This window comes from Ascaphus truei, chromosome 22 (assembly GCF_040206685.1).
Source record: "Ascaphus truei isolate aAscTru1 chromosome 22, aAscTru1.hap1, whole genome shotgun sequence".
In the NCBI taxonomy this organism is placed as follows: Eukaryota; Metazoa; Chordata; class Amphibia; order Anura; family Ascaphidae; genus Ascaphus; species Ascaphus truei.
This window is the reverse complement of record NC_134504.1, coordinates 6,599,634-6,622,620: the sequence shown is the minus strand read 5'-3', so window position 1 is coordinate 6,622,620 and position 22,987 is coordinate 6,599,634. Positions and strand designations below refer to the sequence as shown.

At 58.0% G+C, this 22,987-nt stretch overlaps 2 protein-coding genes across 2 annotated transcripts in view; one reads left to right on the top strand and one right to left on the bottom strand.

The window, feature by feature from the left end:
- The window catches only part of LOC142472570 (polycystin-1-like), a 48,100-nt gene extending 30,665 nt beyond the window's left edge, over positions 1-17,435 (top strand). The window contains 29 exon segments of the mRNA XM_075579634.1: positions 163-376; positions 1,668-1,824; positions 1,960-2,094; positions 2,224-2,365; positions 2,522-3,073; positions 3,160-3,310; positions 4,266-4,518; positions 4,945-5,140; positions 5,217-5,384; positions 5,476-5,619; positions 7,320-7,530; positions 7,644-7,767; positions 8,034-8,168; positions 8,335-8,399; positions 9,359-9,564; positions 10,831-10,933; positions 11,035-11,183; positions 11,408-11,610; positions 11,708-11,899; positions 12,295-12,449; positions 12,548-12,672; positions 13,242-13,380; positions 13,535-13,630; positions 14,068-14,245; positions 15,035-15,322; positions 15,438-15,572; positions 15,676-15,984; positions 16,516-16,621; positions 16,624-17,435. Coding sequence (XP_075435749.1) covers positions 163-376; positions 1,668-1,824; positions 1,960-2,094; positions 2,224-2,365; positions 2,522-3,073; positions 3,160-3,310; positions 4,266-4,518; positions 4,945-5,140; positions 5,217-5,384; positions 5,476-5,619; positions 7,320-7,530; positions 7,644-7,767; positions 8,034-8,168; positions 8,335-8,399; positions 9,359-9,564; positions 10,831-10,933; positions 11,035-11,183; positions 11,408-11,610; positions 11,708-11,899; positions 12,295-12,449; positions 12,548-12,672; positions 13,242-13,380; positions 13,535-13,630; positions 14,068-14,245; positions 15,035-15,322; positions 15,438-15,572; positions 15,676-15,984; positions 16,516-16,621; positions 16,624-17,042 — 5,450 coding nt within the window. The 3' untranslated portion in view covers positions 17,043-17,435.
- Positions 17,436-17,646: 211 nt separating this feature from the next.
- Positions 17,647-20,489, bottom strand: NAT9 (N-acetyltransferase 9). The gene is made up of 6 exons (XM_075579568.1): positions 20,345-20,489; positions 20,021-20,130; positions 18,544-18,681; positions 18,236-18,295; positions 18,021-18,115; positions 17,647-17,876 (listed from the first exon to the last, which is right to left on the bottom strand). The coding sequence occupies exons 1-6, from the start codon at positions 20,419-20,421 to the stop codon at positions 17,733-17,735; spliced, it is 624 nt and encodes a 207-aa protein (XP_075435683.1). The 5' UTR covers positions 20,422-20,489; the 3' UTR covers positions 17,647-17,732.
- Positions 20,490-22,987: the final 2,498 nt, after the last annotated feature.

Sequence of the window (22,987 nt, the reverse complement as noted above, 5' to 3'; positions counted from 1 at the left end):
AACTACATTATACAAACACACAAACGGCTTCTCATGCGATCTGGACCCGAGATCGATTCAATGAGGACACCACGATGAATATGGCCATATATATATATGTGTGCGCGTGTGCGTATGCGCGCGTGTGAATATCCCCCCGCTCTCCTCTCTCTCTCCCCTCAGGATGGAGGGACCCCGACGCGGATGGGCAGCTCCTCTTCTGCCTGTCAGTAGAGATCTGTTCCGGGCTCGGCGAGCGGTGCCAGCGGTTCTATTTGTACCGTGGCACCAGGAGCCGGCACAGTGTCCTGCCGCCCGTGGGCAGGGAGCCCGGGGAGATACGGGTGTATGTGGAGGTCGAGGACATGCAGGGGGCCCGGACTGTGGCCCTAAACCGGTGAGGGGGGACGGGACGCTCTCACTCTGCTGAGGTCTCAAACGTGCTCTCTGCTTACACGCTTTCTCTGCTTACACACGCGCTTTCTCTGCTTACACACGCGCTTTCTCTGCTTACACGCGCGCTCTCTGCTCACACGCGCGCTCTGCTCACGTGCTCTCTGCTCACACCTGCCTTCTCTCTGCTCACACCTGCTCTCTCTCTGCTCACACCTGCTCTCTCTCTGCTCACACCTGCTCTCTCTGCTCACACCTGCTCTCTCTCTGCTCACAAGCGCACTCTCACTCTCTGCTGACACCTGCTCCCTCTCTTTACACCTGCTCTTCTCTGCTCTCTATCTGCTCACATGTGCTCTCTGCTCATACGCCCGCTCTCTGCTCATACAAGCACTCTCTCTCGGCTCAAACCTGCTCTTTCTCTCTTTTCTTTCACACTCACACATTCTCTCTCTCACTCTTCTTTTTCACTCTCACACACTCACGCTCATCTCTTTCACACACACTCTTCTCTTTCACTGTCACACTCTTTCTCTCCTCTTTAACTTTCACACTCTCTCCCTCTTCTTACACTCTCTCTCTCTCTCTCTTCTTACACTCACTCACTCCTCTTACACTCACTCTCTCTCTCTCCTGTTACACTCACTCCCTCTTCTTACACTCTCTCTCCTCTTACACTCACTCTCTCTCTCCTCTTACACTCACTCTCTCTCTCCTCTTACACTCACTCTCTCTCTCCTCTTACACTCACTCTCTCCTCTTACACTCTCACTCCGCTTACACTCACTCCCTCTTACACTCTTACACTCACTCTCTCCGCTTACACTCACTCACTCTCTCCTCTTACACTCACTCTCTCTCTCCTGTTACACTCACTCCCTCCTCTTACACTCACTCCCTCTTCTTACACTCTCTCTCCTCTTACACTCACTCTCTCTCCTCTTACACTCACTCTCTCCTCTTACACTCTCTCTCTCCTCTTACACTCACTCTCTCTCTCCTCTTACACTCACTCTCTCCTCTTACACTCTCACTCCTCTTACACTCACTCTCTCTCTCTCCTCTTACACTCACTCCCTCTCTCTCCTCTTACACTCACTCCCTCTTCTTAGACTCTCCGCTTACACTCACTCTCTCTCCTCTTACACTCACTCTCTCCTCTTACACACTCCCTCTTCTTACACTCACTCTCTCCTCTTACACTCACTCTCACTCCCTCTTCTTACACTCTCTCTCTCCTCTTACACTCCCTCTCTCTCTCCTCTTACACTAACTCTCCCCCTCCTCTCTCTCAGCACTCTGTCAGTGTCCGTCCCTCACATGTTCCGTGGTGTCCCCGTGTCTCGGTGGCTGAGCGGTCACTATGAGAGGGCCCTAGAGCAGGTGGTCACAGTGGGTGACACCCAGCGGGTGCTGCCGTACTCACTGGCACTCGTCACCGCCCTGAATCTGGTGAGAAATGGGGGAGGGGGGCGGTGCTGCGGAGAGGGGCGTTGTGTGGAGGGTAGATGGTGGGGAGGGGTGAGGCCGTGAACCCCCACTTTAGGAGGGGCACACACGTGTGTAACCAGCTCCCCTCCCCCGCAGGAGTCCGTGGTCACAGAGGAGGAGCGACACCAACGCGCCGGTGTCCGTGGTAACATAACGAGCGCTCTGACCTCACTGCCCCTCTGCAGCCTGTGGGACGTGGCTGCGATCAGCGCCGCACTGACACAGTGCGTGGTACGTGGTAACGTGGGGCTGAATCTGGGGGTTCAGGTCTTGTCAGAGTATCTCTGTGTGGGGGGGGGGGGTGGGTTGCTTGGATGTGGGGGGTTGTGTATAGATGCACGTATCTGCTCCACCCCTCAGGCCGTCCCGCAGGAAGTGGCCCCCGCAACGTGGCTCGGGACTCTGGAGGCCACAGAGAGAATGATCCACGTGCTAAACTCGGAGAGTGACGATGGACACAGAGCTCAGACCGGGACAGCCCTGGACATCCTCACGCTACTGGGTAAGACCCCCCCTCATCCCTTCATCCCTCGCCCCTTCTGCGCATGGTCACTGGCTGACTCAGGAGTTGGGTTATCATGTAACAATTGATGGAAGGAGGCATTGCATTGTGGGGTAGCATCATTGTACCCACTCCTGACCTCTGACCCTTTTCCAGGCGGGGCCTTGTCCGCGTCTCCTACTGATGACCTCTCTCTCTTTGCCTTCAACCTGACGCGGGCGCTGATGATGTCACTGATGAGGTCACATGTGCAGGGCGAGGAGCCGCTGTCCCTGGACGCCCCCGGGGTCCGCGTGCAGGGGGTGCGTGTCCCTCCCGGAGACCTGCGGTGCTCCGAGCCCACCCCTCTGTGCCAGGTCTCCCTGCCGCCGGCGCTGTCCGGCGCTCTGGGGGGGCACCGTGAGCTGCTGCAGCTGGTCACCGAGTTGGACACTAACCCATTCTCCCCCGGGCTCCTCCCCAATGTCCCCGTCACCTCTGTGCTGGTCGCCTTGGAATTCAGCTCCCCCGAGGGGGGCGCTGTAGCCGTGACGGAGCTACCGCCCGAGGCGGAAATCCGTCTGCGGCTGCCGGTCAAGGAGGGGGTCACTCTGAGACCCACCGTGATCCCCCTCTCTCCGGGAGAGAGCGCCAGCCTCACAGTGACCGCGAGCACGTTGCATAGCGCCGCGGGGTTGCACCTGCATGCCTGCGTCACGCTGCCCGCAGGTGAGTTGAGGGGGCGGGGGGGAACGAGAGGTTAAAGGGGACCTCTGATGGTGTCACACGCTGAGTTGTGACAGCTGTGTTTCTAGGGCTGGACCAGTCTTACGGAGTCTCCCCGGGGGTCTCGCTGTCTTGGGGACCCATCCGTCCCTCCAATAAGTCCAACATTCAGAGGACCCACAATCTCAGCTTTACCCCCGGGGAGAGGGGCAACAAGGAATTCAGCCTGCTGCTCCCTCCGTGAGTACCTGAGGTGGGGGGTACAAACCTGATTCCCCTATAACACCTCTTATTACTCCATATAACCTCTCCCCATAACTCCTATTACTCCATATAACCGCTCCCTATAACTCCTCCTATTACCCCATATAACCGCTCTCTATAACTCCTCCTATTACCCCATATAACCGCTCCCTATAACTCCTCCTATTACCCCATATAACCGCTCTCTATAACTCCTCCTATTACCTCATATAACCGCTCCCTATAACTCCTCCTATTACCCCATATAACCGCTCCCTATAACTCCTCCTATTACTCCATATAACCGCTCCCTATAACTCCTCCTATTACCCCATATAACCGCTCTCTATAACTCTTCCTATTACCCCATATAAACTCTCCCTATAACTCCTCCTATTACCCCATATAACCGCTCCCTATAACTCCTCCTTTTGCCCCATATAACCTCTCCCTATAACGCCTCCTATTACCTCATATATCCTATCCCTATAACTCCTCCTATTACCCCATATAACCGCTCCCAATAACTCCTCCTATTACCCCATATAACCGCTCCCTATAACTCCCCCTATTACCCCATATACCCGCTCCCTATAACTCCTCCTATTACCCCATATAACCGCTCCTTATAACTCCTCCTATTACCCCATATAACCGCTCCCTATAACCCCTCCTATTGCCTCATATAATCGCACCCTATAACTCCTCCTATTACCCCATATAACCCTCCCTATAACCCCTCATATTACCGCTCCCTGTATCTCCTAGCGCATTATAACCACTCTGTGTATTGTCTGGAATCTGTGTGTGTCTGCTTTCTGCATGCGTGTGTACATTGTGTGTCATGCGTGTCAGCGTAACAGTGTGTGTGTGTGTGTGTGTGTGTGTGTGTGTGTGTGTGTGTGTGTGTGTGTGTGTGTGTGTGTGTGTCACGCGTGTCCCTATTTCCCAGCTCGCCGCTGCCCCTGCTGGAATACCAGGTGAATGTCACCAGCCTCCTGTCCGCCTCCCCGGTTAACCTCTCGGTCAGCGTCTTCTCCAGCCTGTGCCAGTACTTCCATGTGCCCAGCCAGACCTGGAGGTCAGAGGGCGTGACCCCGAGCAACGCCAGCCGACCCCACCAGGTCGTCTGTCACACTCGTCACCTCACCCTGTTCGGGGCCAGTCTGTTTGTGCCCCCGCACCGCCTGGTACTGCTTCCCCCGGTAAGAAGAGGCTGCACTTTAATGCCACTTTCCCTGCCAGGTCCCCCCTAAACCTCCTACTATCTCATCTCTCCCCCAAGTCCCCCCTGACCATGCTCCCCTCTTATCTCTCCAACCCCCAGGTCCCACTCTCTTATCTCTTCCCCGGATCCCCCCCCCTGACGCTGCGCCCTCTTATCTCTCCCCCAGGTCCCCGCTGACCGTACTCGGCTCTCTTATCTCTCCCCCAGGTCCCCCCTAAACGTGCTCCCTCTCTTATCTCCCCCCCCTCCAGGTCCCCCTAAACCTGCTTCCTCTCTTATCTCTTCCAGGTCCCCTTGTTCACTTTCCCCCCTCTCGTCTCCCTTTCCCTGCTGACCCCATTGTCTCTCCGCCTGGATCCCCCCCTCCCTGCTAACACCTCTGCCTCCCCCTTTTCACCCCCAGGTCCCCCGCTCCGGGCAGCGCCCCCTGGCTGTGATAACCTGTTCCCTGCTCCTGGTCCTGTATCTGTTGCTGGTTCTGATCTCTCACAAGCTGGATCACCTGGACGTGGCTCGGGTCGGAACCATCCCACTGTGCGGTCAGCCAGGACGTTACAAGTACTGGGTGCTGGTGAAGACCGGTTGGAGGAGGGGGGCAGGTGCGTGTGTCATACATGTGCATGTCATCGGCACACGTGTGTGACGTGTGTATGATCTGTTCATGTCATATGTCAGGCACCACAGCTCACGTTGGGCTCAGTCTGTACGGACTGAACAAGAGCGGCGCACGTCACCTGGACAGCGGGGGAGCACTGCGCAGGGGGGGCAACGACGTGTTCCAGGTGGAGACCGACAGTAACCTGGGGGAGATCTGGAAGATCCGTGTGTGGCATGACAACACGGGTACGTAGGGTACTGGAAAGGTTGGGGCTTGGTGAGGGTCAAGGAGGGTCATTGAGGGTCACAGTTGTCAGTTGGATGTTTGGCTCCCCAGGGCTGGACCCCTCGTGGTTCCTCCAGTACGTGGCCGTGTGGGACAGACAGACCGATTTCCTCTACTTCTTCCTGGTGGATGACTGGCTCTCGGTGGAGAACGAGCGCAACGGAGGGCGGGTGGAGAAGGAGGTGCTGGCCGCCTGTGCGTGTTACCACGGTGACAGGTCACATATTCGTGCTATCATTATGCCCTCTGTGTTCACGTGATTGTTGCTCACCGTGGGAGGTGCGCGGATTTGTGTAGGGGTCATTATCTTCTCTTATGGGTCTCACATTTCACCTTGTGGTATGACCATGTGGCTCCCCCACGTGGTATCTCCTCTCGATCATGGGTCTCTTTGAGGTCTCTCTCCTGGTCCTCACACTGAAGTTTCTCTCATCTGGTATCTCCTCTCTTTCTTGCAACACTCACATTGCTTTCTCTCCCTCCTTTTTGTGGTCCCTCTCTTGTGGCACCCATACCGGTCTCTCTCCCTCTCTCTGGTGGTCTGTTTCTCGTGCAATCTTCCACACATCTCTCTCTAATGGCTCACATTAGTCTCTTTCTCGTTGTATCCCCTCTGTCTCATGGCTCTCACACTGGCCTCCTCCTGGTGGCTCTCGCACTGGTCTCCTGGTGGCTCTCACACTGGTCTCCTGGTGGCTCTCTCACTGGTCTCCTGGTGGCTCTCACACTGGCCTCCTCCTGGTGGCTCTCGACTGGTCTCCTGGTGGCTCTCGCACTGGTCTCCTGGTGGCTCTCACACTGGTCTCCTGGTGGCTCTCACACTGGTCTCCTGGTGGCTCTCGCACTGGTCTCTTGGTGGCTCTCGCACTGGTCTCTTGGTGGCTCTCGCACTGGTCTCTTGGTGGCTCTCGCACTGGTCTCATGGTGGCTCTCACACTGGCCTCCTGGTGGCTCTCGCACTGGTCTCTTGGTGGCTCTCGCACTGGTCTCCTGGTGGCTCTCGCACTGGTCTCCTGGTGGCTCTCGCACTGGTCTCTTGGTGGCTCTCGCACTGGTCTTGTGGCTCTCGCACTGGTCTCCTGGTGGCTCTCGCACTGGTCTCCTGGTGGCTCTCACACTGGTCTCCTGGTGGCTCTCGCACTGGTCTCTTGGTGGCTCTCGCACTGGTCTCCTGGTGGCTCTCGCACTGGTCTCCTGGTGGCTCTCGCACTGGTCTCCTGGTGGCTCTCGCACTGGTCTCCTGGTGGCTCTCGCACTGGCCTCCTGGTGGCTCTCGCACTGGTCTCCTGGTGGCTCTCACACTGGTCTCCTGGTGGCACTCACACTGGCCTCCTGGTGGCTCTCACACTGGCCTCCTGGTGGCTCTCACACTGGTCTCCTGGTGGCTCTCGCACTGGTCTCCTGGTGGCTCTCGCACTGGTCTCCTGGTGGCTCTCACACTGGTCTCCTGGTGGCTCTCACACTGGTCTCCTGGTGGCTCTCACACTGGTCTCCTGGTGGCTCTCACACTGGTCTCCTGGTGGCTCACACACTGGTCTCCTGGTGGCTCTCGCACTGGTCTCCTGGTGGCTCTCTCATGCTATCTCCTCTCTCAGGCCCTCAGGAACTGGGCAGGTTCTCCCGCGTGTTCCCGGCACAGCTGCTCCACTGGTCTCCTGGTGGGTCTCGCACTGGTCTCCTGGTGGCTCTCACACTGGTCTCCTGTTGGCTCTCACACTGGCCTCCTGGTGGCTCTCACACTGGTCTCCTGGTGGCTCTCACACTGGTCTCTTGGTGGCTCTCACACTGGCCTCCTGGTGGCTCTCACACTGGTCTCCTGGTGGCTCTCACACTGGTCTCCTGGTGGCTCTCGCACTGGTCTCCTGGTGGCTCTCTCATGCTATCTCCTCTCTCAGGCCCTCAGGAACTGGGCAGTTTCTCCCGCGTGTTCCCGGCACAGCTGCTCCTCGGGTTCACAGATTGGCACCTCTGGTTCTCTGTGTGGTGGCGCCCGCCACGGAGTCGCTTCACACGTGTGCAGAGGGTGACTTGCTGTGCGCTGACCCTGCACCTCTACGTGGCAGCCTGCGCCCTGTGGTATGGGGCAGTGGGGGTCAAAGGTGAAAGGTCAGTGCTGAATTCCGTTGTAGGGTATATTATATCTGTTTCCTGTCTGCTGCTTGATCCCTATGTGAAGTCCTGGTCTCCCGTGACACCCTCCCCCCCTGCTTGTGTTTCAGCTATCCTCTGGGGGTCCGGTCGCCAGTTACGTGGCAGAGTGTATCCGTGGGGGTCCTTGTGTCTCTGATCGTGCTCCCCCTGCAACTCCTCTTCACTTTCCTGTTCAGAGAAACACGCAGCAAGGTGAGACACCCCCACTGTCCCGTATGGGACCCCCCCTTCCCGTTTGAGACCCCACCCTCCGTATGTGTGAGTATCTCCATGTGTAAGAGCACCTGAGCGCTCAGTTTGAAGAGCAGTCTGATTGTAGATTAGAGAAGCCACGGATGTTTAAGTCTCAGACTGAGCGCTAGGCGGGACGTGGCCTAGCTACGTGTAAGTCTCAGACTGTCACCCTGTGGTGGGAGGGACCGTTCTGCCACACCCTCTGTGTCCCCTCTCTCTGTCAGGTGATGGTGGAGGACACTGCAATGTCCACTCCGGACACTCAGACCGCAGAGCAGGACATGTCCCTGGATGGCTCGTCCCTCCTGTCCATCCCGGGGGGAGGAGACTCCCTGCTGGACATCAGCTCCCTCAGCTGTGTAAGTGACCACAACCACACATGGACACGTCACCTCTGACCTTTCACCCCTTTAGTAAGCCAGTGATGACCTTTAACCCCTGTAGAGGGGAATGGGGCAGCTGTGACCTAAGTTATGTCATTGGGGTAAGAAGGGTAGGGAGTCACGTGAGGCTGTTCTGTTTCAGGGGTCCGTGGCCAGGGACAAGCCGACTCCTGATGAAGGTGACCACGTCCAGTGGTACACAGAGGGGTGAGCCAAGCTGGGAGGGGTGAGCCGGGGTGAAGGGGGGGGTGAGCCAAGCTGGGAGGGGTGAGCCAAGCTGGGAGGGGTGAGCCAAGCTGGGAGGGGTGAGCCAAGCTGGGAGGGGTGAGCCAAGCTGGGAGGGGTGAGCCAAGCTGGGAGGGGTGAGCCAAGCTGGGAGGGGTGAGCCGGGGTGGGGGGGGGTGAGCCAAGCTGGGAGGGGTGAGCCGGGGTGGGGGGGGTGAGCCGGGGTGGGGGGGGTGAGCCGGGGTGGGAGGGATGAGCCGGGGTGGGGGGGGTGTGAGCCAAGCTGGGAGGGGTGAGCTGGGGTGGGGGGGGGTGAGCCGGGGTGGGAGGGGTGAGCCGAGCTAGCTATTGTTATGGTTCTAGTGGTGTGCACCGGATGCTCGTTAGCGGTGTGATGCAGAGCGCTCATTAGCGGTGTGATGCAGAAGCTCGTTATCGGTGTGATGCAGAGCGCTCATTAGCGGTTTGATGCAGAGCGCTCATTAGCGGTGTGATGCGGATGCTCGTTATCGGTGTGATGCAGAGCGCTCATTAGCGGTTTGATGCAGAGCGCTCATTAGCGGTGTGATGCGGATGCTCGTTAGCGGTGTGATGTGGAAGCTCGTTAGCGGTGTGATGGGGTTGCTAATTAGCGGTGTGATGGGGTTGCTAATTAGCGGTGTGATGGGGATGCTTATTAGCGGTGTGATGCGGAGATCTCGTTAGCGGTGTGCTGCGGATGCTCGTTAGCACTGTGATGTGGAAGCTCATTAGTGCTGTGATGTGGAAGCTCGTTAGCGGTGTGATGTGGAAGCTCGTTAGCGGTGTGATGGGGTTGCTAATTAGCGGTGTGATGGGGATGCTCATTAGCGGTGTGATGCGGGGATCTCATTAGCGGTGTGATGCGGGGATCTCATTAGCGGTGTGATGCGGAGATCTCATTAGCGGTGTCCTCCCCCCAGCCCTGCGCCCGCCTGGCCCTCCTCCTGTGACAGTACATATGATGCTTTGTACACGTTGGGTTCAGACTCCGCCCTCAGCGTCACTCGGACCCTGCGCAGGAAGAAGGGACAGCTCCGCCTCGGGTTACAGTCTGTGTGCAGCTCTGGGGGGGACCCCTTGTCTCTCTCAGGGGGGTCCAGCTGCAGCCAGCACCTCACACTGTCAGGTAACACCCCCCTAGGGGACACAGGAAGCCATTGGTAACACATTTCAAATGTCCGTCTGTCACAGTCACCTTGCAGAGGGAGGGACAGTAACCAAGTGACATAGGTCCCCGTCTGTGTCACTGCCACCCTGATGTGGGAGGGACAGACTCCATGTGACGTAAGGTCCTTGTGTCTGTGTCACTGTTACCCTACAGTGCGACAGTAACCATGTGACATAGGTCCTTGTGTCTCTGTCACTGACACCCTGATGTGGGAGGGACAGACTCCATGTGACGTAAGGTCCTTGTGTCTGTGTCACTGTTACCCTACAGTGCGACAGTAACCATGTGACATAGGTCCTTGTGTCTCTGTCACTGACACCCTGATGTGGGAGGGACAGACTCCATGTGGCATAGGTCTTTTTTGTCACCCGGCAGTGGGAGGCAGGGAATCCATGTTACATAGGTCTTTGTGTCTGTGTCCCTATGCAGCCTGTCTATGTCACTGTCGCCCTGCAGAGGGAGGGGCAGACTCTATGGGCAGATTCATCAAGCTCTGATGTGGGTGTCACACCCCGAATGGCAGCTAACACTAGATCAGATGCGATATCCCACATCGGAGCTGGATGAATCTTAGCGTGTGGGACATAGGCCCTTCTCCCTGTGTCACCGTCACCCTGCAGTGGAAGGGACAGTCTCAGGTCATGATTATGTGATTTAAAGCAGCAATCCCTAGAAACCGCAGTTCAAGTCCTTTTTAATGCGGCAATCTGCGCTGACCGCCATCTTTTTTTTGTTAATTTACAAGAACTTCCCCTTGCCTTTTCCCATGCTGCTCGGCTCAGGAGATAGAAACGTTTGAAATGTTAAAAGTGCGGGAGGAAAAAATGGAGGTGTGCCCCAGAGCCGTGTAAATGTTACCATGGCAACCGCAGAAGCCAGAGATGGAGAAGGAAAAAGCAGGACACACCCGGGGGGGGGGGGGGGGGGGGAGGGGAGAGAATTAAACTCACTAACATTATGGGGGGTTGCCTTAATATGTAGCATCTGGTGGTAACAGTACACTGCGCGGGGGCCATTTTAATCTCCCAGACATGTAATATTTCAAACCTTTTATATCTCCTGAACGGAGCATGCGATTTAGAACATAAAAACAGCGTTGGAAAGGGGAAGAGGAGATATTTCCACGTGGATGGCTGCTTTAAGTTTGGCGTCTCAGGAGTTAGGTGACCGTTGGTACACTTTGTGCCAGTAGCTCTGTGGTTAACCCCTCGCGTTGTCCCCCAGACGAGAACCTGCTTCACTCCATTGCAGCCGAAATTCGTGTGAGTGAGGGGTCAGACAGCGGCAGGTTCTCTCACCGGACAGACGTGGACCTGCACTCGCCCAGGTGAGTCCCCGTTCCGCACTCACTAGATACCACTCCGAGACGTATGTCCCACTTGCTCCCCCCCCCTCTACACCACATGACCGCGGGCCTTCCCTTCCCAGCTCCGAAAGCCTCTGCAGCCCCTGGTCTGAGGCTGGACGCTGGTCCCTGTCCTCCTCTTGCGCCTCCGCGGTGACCATCAGTGACTCCGAGCTCCCCCACAGCTGGAACATCTCCTCTGTGCCCCCCTCCCCCTTCAACACGCACATCGGTGAGCGCAGAGCTTTTAGGGGCGACCTCATGTGATCTGGGGGGTAGTCTTTAGGAATGTCACTTTTGGGGTACATCTATCTCAGCTGGCTCTCAATCTGGGGGGACCTCTCGTTGGGGTTGCGTATCTCTGGTGGGGGGGGGGGGAGTTCTCAGGTGGCTGCTTCCTGTGTGTTTTGGGGGGTTATTTCTGTTCTCATCCCCGAGTTTTGGGTTCTCTGCCAGGTGTTCGCTGGGTCCCTCCTGGCTGGCTGTTCCCCCCCTGGATGCTGTGGCTGATATACTCAGTGCTATTCATGCTGCTGGCTGTGTGTGTTGTGGTCACGGTTCTGTACAGTTCATCGCTCTCGGATCACGGGATTCTCCTGTGGATCATCTCCTCCTCCTGCGCGGTATTCACATCCGCCGCCCTGCTGGAGCCGCTCAAGGTAACGCCCAAGGCTTTGTGTCTCTGCGTGCGACCTCGTGTCTCTGCGTGCTTATCTCCTTGGCTCCCCCCCCCCTTTTCTCCTGTGGCCCCTGCAGGTGCTGCTGCTGTCACTGTGCTCTGCACTGTGCAGCCCCCCTGTGCTCAGCGAGGGGGAGGGGTTGGTGGAGGAGCCGCTCGTTAAGAAGACGTCAGATCGTTTCGTTACAGTCCGAGCGCCTGGCGGATTCAGTCTCCTGCAGGCGAAGGACGAGGCGCGGAGGGTGCAGGCGCTGAGGGGCCTGATCCGGGTGAGAGAGGGGAGACGGGGTCTCTGGAGGTGCAGAGCAGCAGGGGTGGCAGAGTGCAGAGCGAGAGTGGTAGCGTGTCAGAGGTGCAGAGCGTGTCAGAGGTGCAGAGCGTGTCAGAGGTGCAGAGCGTGTCAGAGGTGCAGAGCATGTCAGAGGTGCAGAGCGTGTCAGAGGTGCAGAGCATGTCAGAGGTGCAGAGCGTGATCTAGATGAGAGAGCAGAGCCTGCGTGATTTACATGTACAGGTACTCTACATGCCTTGTACATAACAAGTTAGGCGTGTGCATAGCGTGTTTTAGTTCTTTACTGCAGTGTGAAGTTGTGTGTGTGTGTACCGTTTGGATATTGCGTGTTTTGCTGCATGCGTGTTGTATGACGCCGTGTTTCGCACGCAGAGCTGCGCGGGTCACATGGCTTTCTTCCTCCTGGTCCTGCTGGTGAATTATCAGAGCTGTTTCCATGACAGCAATATTCGCCGCCTTCACGCTGCCGTAAAGCAATCCGTTACCAGGGCGACCAGTGCCGAGGCTAATTTGACTACAATTCAAAGGTAGCGGCCAGGATAGGGTACCGCAGGGCTGAGAGAGGGGGGCGAAGGACCGTGTGACTTGTGTTGGTGACCTCTGACCCGGTGCCCTCTGGTTGCAGCATCGCTGACCTCTGGGACTGGCTGGACTCTGCATTACCTGCTCACCTGTACAGTGACCCCCGTGTGACCCTGATGGGAGTTCCACGTCTGTGCCAGGCCCATGCTGGGCCTACCTCGTCCACAGGTGAGAGCTGGGCCTCCCTAGGACACTTCTCCCCCTCTCTTATCCCTGTCCCTCCCACACACACGTCCCCCCCTCTCTATCCCTGTCCCTCCCACACACACTTCCCCCCCTCTCTATCCCTGTCCCTCCCCCCTCTCTATACCTGTCCCTCCCCCCCTCTCTATCCCTGTCCCTCCCCCCTCTCTATCCGTCCCTCCAACACACTCCCCCCCCTCTATCCCTGTCCCTCCCACACACTTCCCCCCCCTCTCTATCCTTGTCCCTCCCACACACACTTCCCCCCCTCTCTCTTCTCTCTCAACCCCCCCCCCCTTAGGTTGGCCTCCCCAGGATACTTCTCCCTCTCTATCCCTGTCATACACACACACACACACACACACACACACACACACACACACACACACACACACACACACACACACACACACACACACACACACACACACTTCTCCCCCTCTTTATCCCCGTTCTCACTCTTCTCTCCCCCCCCCCACTCTATCCCTGTCCCTCTCACCCCTCTCTTACTTTCCCCCAATCTCACTCTTCCTTCCCTCTCTGACACTTCTCAGGTTGGCCTCCCCTTTTATCTCTTCGATCGGGTTCCCTGGATAATAAGAGCTCTCCGGACGGATCTCCTCTCATTGGCTCGGAAGACACTGACTCCTGCACCAATCGTAGAACAACGAGCATGTCAGATGACTACATTGGGTAACAGTCAATAAATCACTGCGTAGAGATAGGCAGACAGAGACCAAAGCTGTACCCCTCCCTCATCCCCTCACGCTTCCCTCTCCTCCCACCTCTCTCACCCTCCCCCCACCTCTCTCACCCTCCCATCCCCTCTCACCCCTGGTTTTTTTAGCTGTGTCCCAGACCCGTGTCAGGATTTGGGGAACAGTTCGGAGCAAACACGGGTAATCCTGCGGGGGCTGAAGGCCAGAAACTGGATTAATGAGAGGTACCAATCAGCACATGATCAATACACCTACAATCAGCTCCTGGTTACAGGATCAATACACAATACAAATCAGCATACAATCACATGATCAATACACAATACAAATCAGCATACAATCACATGATCAATACACCTACCAATCATCTCCTGGTTACAGGATCAATACACAATACAAATCAGCATACAATCACATGATCAATACACCTACAAGCAGCACCTGGGGACATGATGAATTAACTGACCGATCACTGTATTGATTAGCACCTGATCACTGTATTGATTAGCACCTGATCACTGGTGCCGTGTATCCATTATGTAATTCCTAGAACTAGATCAATATATTGATTAATGATCCCCCCTGACGTTGCTGCATTGCGCTTATACACCCACAGGGGGCAGCGACAGTAACGTGTTCCTCTCTCCCCCCCCCCCCCCAGCCGTGGCCCTCTGTACGTGGAGGTCACTCAGTATCACAGGGACGTCCGGCTCCACATCTCAACCCTCCTGCACATTGATCTCTCCTCCCCCCACGGCACCGCCGCTCCCTCCCTCTCCATCCTCCCATTCCACCTGCTGGAGCTGAGACACGGACTGGACCTGCCCCTGGCACTGGCTGTGAGTATCACCTCGCATCACCCCTTGTGCTGAGTGACCACTCCAACTCCCCCCCTCCCCACTGCCCCACCCTACTCCCCCCTCCCCAATCACTACTCCCCCTCCCCAATCACTACCCTTCCCCCCCCCCCCCAAACACTACCTCCCTCGATAGGGTGTCCAGACGCCCCGTTTTTTCTGGCCACTGTCTTGGTTTCTCTCTGTGCTGGGCCAGTGCCGATCGCGCGTAAGCGGCCGGCAAACGCTCCTTGCGCATGCGCGACATTTGTCACGGTTTTTGCCAGGACAAATATGGCCATCCTACCTCTCCCCTTCCCTCCTCTCCATCACCACTACCCCCTTCCCTCGCCACTACCCCCTTCCCTCCTCCCCCACCACTACCCCCTTCCCTCCTCCCCCACCACTACCCCCTTCCCTCCTCCCCCACCACTACCCCCTTCCCTCCTCCCCCACTACCCCCTTCCCTCCTCCCCCACCACTGCCCCTCCCTCCTCCCTCACCACTGCCCCTCCCTCCTCCCCCACCACTGCCCCTCCCTCCTCCCCCACCACTGCCCCTCCCTCCTCCCCCACCACTGCCCCTCCCTCCCTCCTCCCCCACCACTGCCCCTCCCTCCTCCCCCACCCTTGCCTGCCCCTCCCTCCTCCCTCACCCCTGCCCCTCCCTCACCACTGCCTCACCCCCTCCCTCACCACTGCCCCTCCCTCCTCCCTCACCACTGCCCCTCCCTCCTCCCTCACCACTGCCCCTCCCTCCTCCCTCACCACTGCCCCTCACCTCTCCCCTCAGTTATCTCTGCTGTTTGCTGCTCTCTGTTTCTCGGTTCCGGAGTTGGCTCTCCTGTCCCGGTTTGGCAATGGGTGCCCGGACCGCGCACCGTGCTGGACGCAGCTCCTCCTGGCGCTGGTCTCCGGGGCCGCGGGCGCGGTGCACGTGGTCGGGATCTGGCTGGCCACGTGGCGGATGCAGCAGCACCGGGCTCGTCCCTGGGCATTCACCAGCCTGTACGAGGTGGCACTGCTCTCACGGGCGGAGGTGGCACTCACTGCGACCCTTCTCCTGCTGAGCATGCTGAAGGTGAGGACAGAGGCGACCATCTTTCTTTGGCGATAGTCAAAAGTGGCATGTGGCAGAGGGAGGCACAGGGCAGCGAGGTTCTGAGTGGAGGGTCTCAGCATCTCCCCTTTCACAGGTCGCTGGGCAGTTACGTTTCGTGCGGCGCTGGGCAGTTTTCGGGAAGACGTTTCGGGCAGTGGGAGGGGAGCTGCTTGGGTCGGGCCTGCTCCTCACACTTCTGCTCCTCGCACTCACTCACTCCATGTGTCTGGTAAGTGAACCCAAGGAGCCGGGTCCCCGAAGATATGGTATTTCAGGGTGGTGGGGGGCACAGGTATCTGTAGCTGGCAGAGCCCGACTTCTCTCCTCCTCAGGTTTCCTCGCTCACCCTCCCGTCGCTCCGCACTCCCTGCTCTGCCCTCCTCGCCCTGCTGCGGCCGCAGCGGGGGGGCCCCAGCCTTGGGACCGTGCTGCAGGTCTCCCCCTTGCTGGGGTGCTGTCTCCTGGTGGGGGTCGCCTTGCTGGGTGCCTGCCGGGGGCTCCTGTGTGCGTCGGTGCTGAGTGGACACCGCGGGGTCAGGACGGAGATGTACCGCCAAACGCCGGAGCCCAAGGACCACGAGATGGTCGAGTTCCTGGTGAAGAGGTTCAAGCTGTGGCTGGGACTCAGCAAAGCCAAAGAGGTGAGGGGGGACCCCAATATCCCGGGGCGGGGGGACACACAGTGGGACCCCAACATGTGGCACAGGGGGGTAATAACATTCGAAAGCATAGGGGGGGACCACAACAAACAGTAGTTGGCACTCGGCCAAGAGGTGAGGTGGGAACCCCAATATCACACAGCATAAGGGGACCATAATATCCCAGTGAGCGGGGGAAGGCCGGAGGAAACCTAACATCATGTGGCACAGGGGGGGTAATAACATCCGGCAGCACAGGGGGGACGCCAACGAACTGTGGCTGGAACTTGGCCAGAGGTGAGGTGGGACCCCAATATCACGCAAACCGTGGTTAGGACTCAAAGCCACAGTGTTAAGGGGGGCGACCCCAAAATACCGCAGTAATGGGACAAGGGTCCCCAACACCCCCTAGGACTTGGGGAGACGGGCAGGGCCACCCAGCAGGGTGTATTCTGACGGGGCGTGCGATACCTAACGTAGGATTATAACATGGCATCTCGGTTCGCGTACCAATGACTCCTCTTTCTTCCCCAGTACCGGCACACTGTGCGGTTCGAGGGGCTGCATTCGGCACGTCCCGGCTCCGCCACCAACTCCAGACCCTCCCGCCCTCCGTCTGCTGCCTTCCTGCCCCCCTCCTCCACGCCCCCCCCGGCAGTCCCCGCCCCGAGCTGCCCTCCGGCCTGGGTGTGGAACGTCTCCCCGTGGTGGTCGCGGACCTCTTGGACAGGTTGGAACGAGTGACCCTGGTTCTGGGAGAGGTGGGCGCTCTTGAGTACAGGTTGCAGCTGTGGCACACGACGTTAAGCGCCCGCGGAGCCCCTCACAGAGAAGCCCCCCACTCCCCAGCCGCCAAACAGCCCCCGCTGCCCCGCACCTACAGCACATTCTCGGAGTCCGCCCTGACCCGCCTGAGGTTAAAGGTTACGACCTGGGAGAGTGGCGGGCTCACCCGGCGGCCGCCCCCCGTAGCGCCGACCCCCTCCGCTGGGCACGGCTGCTCGGACACCCGGGTTCTGCCGGCGTGTGCCCGAGGGTCAGGCAGATGGCTGGGGCCGTGAGGAGACCCCACAGTGAGGAGAGGTCAGGGGGCAGCCAGCGCAGCAAATGCTCCACAGACGCCCGTCCCCCCCAAACGCAGAGCTTGGGACCCCGAGAAACCAGGGGACATGTGAGAGGAAGGACCGCCACGAATGGGAGGGAGGAGAGGACCGTGGACGTGAGACGCAGAACAAGAATGTTTGTAGTGCTATTTTTTATTATCCGCTTTTTGGGGGCGTTTGTACGGGGAAATAAAGAGGTTACAGGAGACAAGCGATGAAGTCTGGTCCACATGTTGAACATGGACTTCCCTAACACCCCCTAAGCAGCAACATATCCTCCCACAACCCCCCACTCTCTCCTCGTCATACTCACATTCTGGGGTCCGCACCCCGTAACGCTCTCCCACCCCCGGGGGTCCGTACTCTGTAATACTGACATACTGGGAATCCGGACCCTTTAACACCCTCCCCCCCCCAATGTCCGCACCCCGTAACACTGCCACCCCCTCCCCAGGGTCCGCACCCCGTAACTCTCTCCCACCCTCCCGGGGGTCCGTACTCTGTAATACTGACATACTGGGGACCCGGACCCTTTAACACCCTCCCCCCCCCAATGTCCGCACCCCGTAACACTGCCTCCCCCTCCCAGGGGTCCGCACCCCGTAACGGTCTCCCACCCTCCCGGGGGTCCGCACGCTGCGGGGTCTCTCAGCTCCCTGACTCTTTGACGCCCGGTTCGGTCCCTCTGTAATCTGTCACGGTTACGTGACACGTGTCCAGCAGCCACTGTCTCTCCGGCTCTGTCACCTCCCAGCGGAGGGCCACCTCCCGGAACACGTCACTGACCGACACCTGAGGGACAGGGGACAAGTGTCAGGGAAGGGGATCCCGGAGAGAGTGGGGTCAGGGGGGGGGGGGGGGGGGGGCGGGTGTGGGCATGGTCAGAGAAACTGGGTGTGACCACAGAGGGTGGGTGTGGCCAGAAAGCTCCTCCACCTTTTGGAAGTGGAGTTTGCGGAACAGTCGGACGCTCGTCTCGTTCTCTAGTCCGATTTTGGCTTCGAACGTGGAGATTCCGAGGGCAGTGACACCTGCAGCAGAGTGATGACATCAGAGCCACGCACGGCACAGAGTGATGACATCAGAGCCACGCACGGCGCAGGGTGACCAGACCCGGGAACAGGAAGCCCCCCGCCCCCCCAGGGACTCACCGTAGAATAGCATCAGCCGCACAGACTCCTCCCCAATCCCTCTGCCACGGAAACCGGGCTCTGGAATAGAGGCGTATGACGGGAGCGTTACAGGAACAGCAGAGAGCGGCGTTTGACGGGAGCGTTACAGGAACGGCAGAGAGCAGCGTATGACGGGAGCGTTACAGGAATAACAGAGAGCAGCGTATGACGAGAGCGTTACAGGAACGGCAGAGAGAGTGTTAAAGGACAGCAGAAAGCGTCACAGGAACAGCAGAGAGCGGCGTATAACGGGAGCGTTACAGGAATAGCAGAGTAAGCAGCGTTACCCGCAATCATAATTTCAATCTCTGCTAACGCCGGGTTCCCGGGCTCAGTGAGGAACAGGTTAACATCGCCCAGCATGCACTGCTCCTCAGGGCAGCGCTGCTCGAAGCGCTCTGCATCCAGTATGATGAAGGTGCATTCTGGGAAGAAGAGTTGTGTCAGCACAAGCACACAATGTGCATCTGTTTATGTCCCTCCCCTTTCACTGCCCTCTCTCCCACACACCATCATCATAGCTCTCCCTCACTGCCCACTGTCCCACCTCACCCCCTGAGCTCTCCCTCACTGCTCTCCCAAGCGAGCTCTCCCTGAATGCCTGCTTCCCACCCGAGCTGTCACTCACTGTACCTCCTCCCCGAGTTGTCAGTCACTGTCCCTCCTCTCCGAGCTTGTCACTATCCCTCCCACGAGCTGTCACTCACTGTCACTCCTCTCCCGAGCTGTCACTCACTGTACCTCCTCCCCCGAGTTGTCAGTCACTGTCCCTCCTCTCCGAGCTTGTCACTATCCCTCCCACGAGCTGTCACTCACTGCCCCCCGAGCTGTCACTCACTGTCCCCACCCCCCAGAGTTGTCAGTCACTGTCCCTCCTCTGAGTTGTCACTATCCGTCCCCACGAGCTGTCACTGCCCCCCCCCGAGCTGTCACTCACTGTCACTCCTCTCCGAGCTGTCACTCACTGTCACTCCTCTCCGAGCTGTCACTCACTGCCCCCCCCTGAGCTGTCACTCACTGTCGGAGTCCTCTCTCCGAGCTGTCACGCACTGTCCCTCTCCGAGCTGCCACGCACTGTCACTCCTCTCCGAGCTGTCACTCACTGCCCCCCCCCCGAGCCGTCACTCACTGTCGGAGTCCTCTCTCCGAGCTGTCACGCACTGTCCCTCCTCTCCGAGCTGCCATGCACTGGTACTCCTCTCCGAGCTGTCACTCACTGCCCCCCCCCCCGAGCCGTCACTCACTGTCGGAGTCCTCTCTCCGAGCTGCCATGCACTGGTACTCCTCTCCGAGCTGTCACTCACTGCCCCCCCCCCCCTGAGCCGTCACTCACTGTCAGAGTCCTCTCTCCGAGCTGCCATGCACTGGTACTCTCCGAGCTGTCACTCACTGCCCCCCCCCGAGCCGTCACTCACTGTCGGAGTCCTCTCTCCGAGCTGCCACGCACTGTCACTCCTCTCCGAGCTGCCACTCACTATCCCCCCCCTGAGCTGTCACTCACTGCCCCCCCCCGAGCCGTCACTCACTGTCGGAGTCCTCTCTCCGAGCTGCCACGCACTGTCACTCCTCTCCGAGCTGTCACTCACTGCCCCCCTCGAGCCGTCACTCACTGTCGGAGTCCTCTCTCCGAGCTGCCATGCACTGGTACTCCTCTCCGAGCTGTCACTCACTGCCCCCCCGAGCTGTCACTCCTCTCCGAGCTGTCACTCACTGCCCCCCCCCTGAGCTGTCACTCACTGCCCCCCCCCCCGAGCCGTCACTCACTGTCGGCGTCCTCTCTCCAGCTGCGCTGCATGCCGTATTCCTGCTCTAATGTCAGCGGCTCCGAGGCTGTCAGTCTCTGCAGCTCCTCCGACTTCATCCACTCGTGGTACCTGAGAGCAGCGGGGGGGGAGGGGGAGTTAAGGGGGATACACGGGAGGTGAGGGGATACACGGAATTGGGGAGGGAGGGGGATACACGTAAGTGGGGAGGGGGATACACAGAAGTGGGGGAGGAGGAGAGGGGGATACACAGGAGGGCACACTGCCCGACACGTCTCCCTCCTCCCAGATTTCCCTGTGCCACATGTCGGGGGGCCCCCGTTACCTGGGCACATGGTGGGGTTCATACGGTACCAGCTGCACCTGCTGCCCTCTCAGCACCGTATTCTCATTCACACGCATGACCCGGACCCTGCAACACAGGACAGGCGTGTGCACATGTATCACCCTCAACCGGAGGGGAACTTATCAATAGTGCGACAGACGGGAACAATATGTTGTTGGCGATGTCAAAAGTCAACCCCAAAAAACTGGCCAAATCCTCCTCCTAACACAAGGGGCGCGGTCACAGGAGCAGGGACCCTCTCCCTGCCCCAATACCTGGGACCTCTCCCCTCCTACCTCTCTCCCTGCCTCTCATTATACCTCCCAGGCCTGATTTATACACCTCTCTCTCACCTCCCACTCCTCATCTCCCCCAATACCTGGGACCTCTCCCCTCCCACCTCTCTCCCTGCTCTCTCACCTCCTACTCCTCATCTCCCCCATACCCGGGACCTCTCCCCTCCCACCTCTCTCCCTGCATCTCAGCATGCCCTCCCAGGCCTGATTTATACACCTCTCTCTCACCTACTCCTCATCTCCTCCAATACCTGGGACCTCTCCCCCCCTACCTCTCTCCCTGCCTCTCATTATACCCTCCCAGGCCTGATTTATACACACGCTCTCTCACCTCCTACTCCTCATCTCCCCCAATACCTGGGACCTCTCCCCTCTCCCCTCTCACCTCTCTCCCTGTATCTCATTATACCCTCCCAGGCCTGATTTATACATCTCTCTCTCACCTCCTACTCCTCATCTCCCCCAATACCTGGGACCTCTCCCCTCTCACCTCTCTCCCTGTATCTCATTATACCCTCCCAGGCCTGATTTATACACCTCTCTCTCACCTCCCACTCCTCATCTCCCCCAATACCTGGGACCTCTCCCCTCTCTCCCTGTATCTCATTATACCCTCCCAGGCCTGATTTATACATCTCTCTCTCACCTACTCCTCATCTCCTCCAATACCTGGGACCTCTCCCCCCCCCCCCCCCAACCTCTCTCCTTGCATCTCATTATACCTCCCAGGCCTGATTTATACACCTCTCTCTCACCTACTCCTCATCTCCCCAATACCTGGGACCTCTCCCCTCCCACCTCTCTCCTTGCATCTCAGTATGCCCTCCCAGGCCTGATTTAGACACCTGCTCTCTCATCTCCTACTCCTCATCTCCTCCAATACCTGGGACCTCTCCCCTCTCACCCTGTATCTCATTATACCCTCCCAGGCCTGATTTATACATCTCTCTCTCACCTCCTACTCCTCATCTCCCCCAATACCTGGGACCTCTCCCCTCTCACCTCTCTCCCTGTATCTCATTATACCCTCCCAGGCCTGATTTATACACCTCTCTCTCACCTCCCACTCCTCATCTCCCCCAATACCTGGGACCTCTCCCCTCTCTCCCTGTATCTCATTATACCCTCCCAGGCCTGATTTATACATCTCTCTCTCACCTACTCCTCATCTCCTCCAATACCTGGGACCTCTCCCCCCCCCCCCCCCCCCCCAACCTCTCTCCTTGCATCTCATTATACCTCCCAGGCCTGATTTATACACCTCTCTCTCACCTACTCTCATCTCCTCCAATACCTGGGACCTCTCCCCTCCTACCTCTCTCACTGCATCTCAGTATACCCTCCCAGGCCTGATTTATACACACGCTCTCTCACCTCCTACTCCTCATCTCCTCCAATACCTGGGACCTCTCCCCTCCTACCTCTCTCCCTGCATCTCAGTATACCTCCCAGGCCTGATTTATACACCTGCTCTCTCACCTCCTACCCCTCATCTCCAATACCTTGGACCTCTCCCCTCCATCTCATTATATATGATGGAGGAGAGAGTGAAAAGAGGAGCATAGGATGATGGGGAGAGAGTGAGGTGGGGAAGAGGGGACAGGAGAGAGCGCGGCATTACAGGGAGGGGTGAAAACAAAGAGTCATGTTTAATTAATAACCTTTCACATCTCCTAGATCAGCGTATGTTACGCCGTTAAAGCTAGCGCATATTATTTATACATTATGTTATCACGGGGAGAGAGTCAGTGAATGTCAGCGAGAGGGTGTCCCAGAGAGAAAGAGACATGGTGTCACAGAGAGAGGGAGAGAGTGTCACAGAGAGAGAGGGTCACAGAAAGAGTGTCAGAGAGACACACACAGAGTTCAATGAGAGAGAGAGTTCCAGAGAGAAAGAGACATAGTGTCACAGAGAGGGAGAGAGGGAGAGAGTGTCACAGAGAGAGGGTCACAGAAAGAGTGTCAGAGAGACACACACAGAGTTCAATGAGAGAGAGAGTTCCAGAGAGAAAGAGACATAGTGTCACAGATGAAGAGTGTCCCAGAGAGAGAGAGACAAGAGTCCCAGAGAGAAAGGATGTCCCAGAGAGATAGAGACCATTGTGTCACAGAGAGAGGGAGGGAGAGAGGGTCACAGAAAGAGTGCCAGAGAGAGAAAGAGATGGGGATCACAGAGAGAGACAGAGGCCAAGAGAGAAAGAGACAGTGTCACAGAGAGAGACAGAGGCCAAGAGAGAAGAGACAGTGTCACAGAGAGAGAGTGTGTCACATAGAAAAAGAGAGGGTCACAGAAAGAGTGCCAGAGAGAGAAAGAGAGGGTATCCCACAGAGAAAAAAAGAGTGTTCC

Excerpts from the sequence above, each read along its gene's own strand:
- NAT9 (XM_075579568.1), bottom strand. The coding sequence starts at position 20,421 with ATGCGTGTGAATGAGAATACGGTGCTGAGAGGGCAGCAGGTGCAGCTG. Across the intron at positions 18,116-18,235 it reads GCGGCTGATGCTATTCTACG|GTGTCACTGCCCTCGGAATC; the intron begins GTGAGTCCCTGG and ends ACTCTGCTGCAG. Across the intron at positions 17,877-18,020 it reads GCAAACTCCACTTCCAAAAG|GTGTCGGTCAGTGACGTGTT; the intron begins GTGGAGGAGCTT and ends CCTGTCCCTCAG.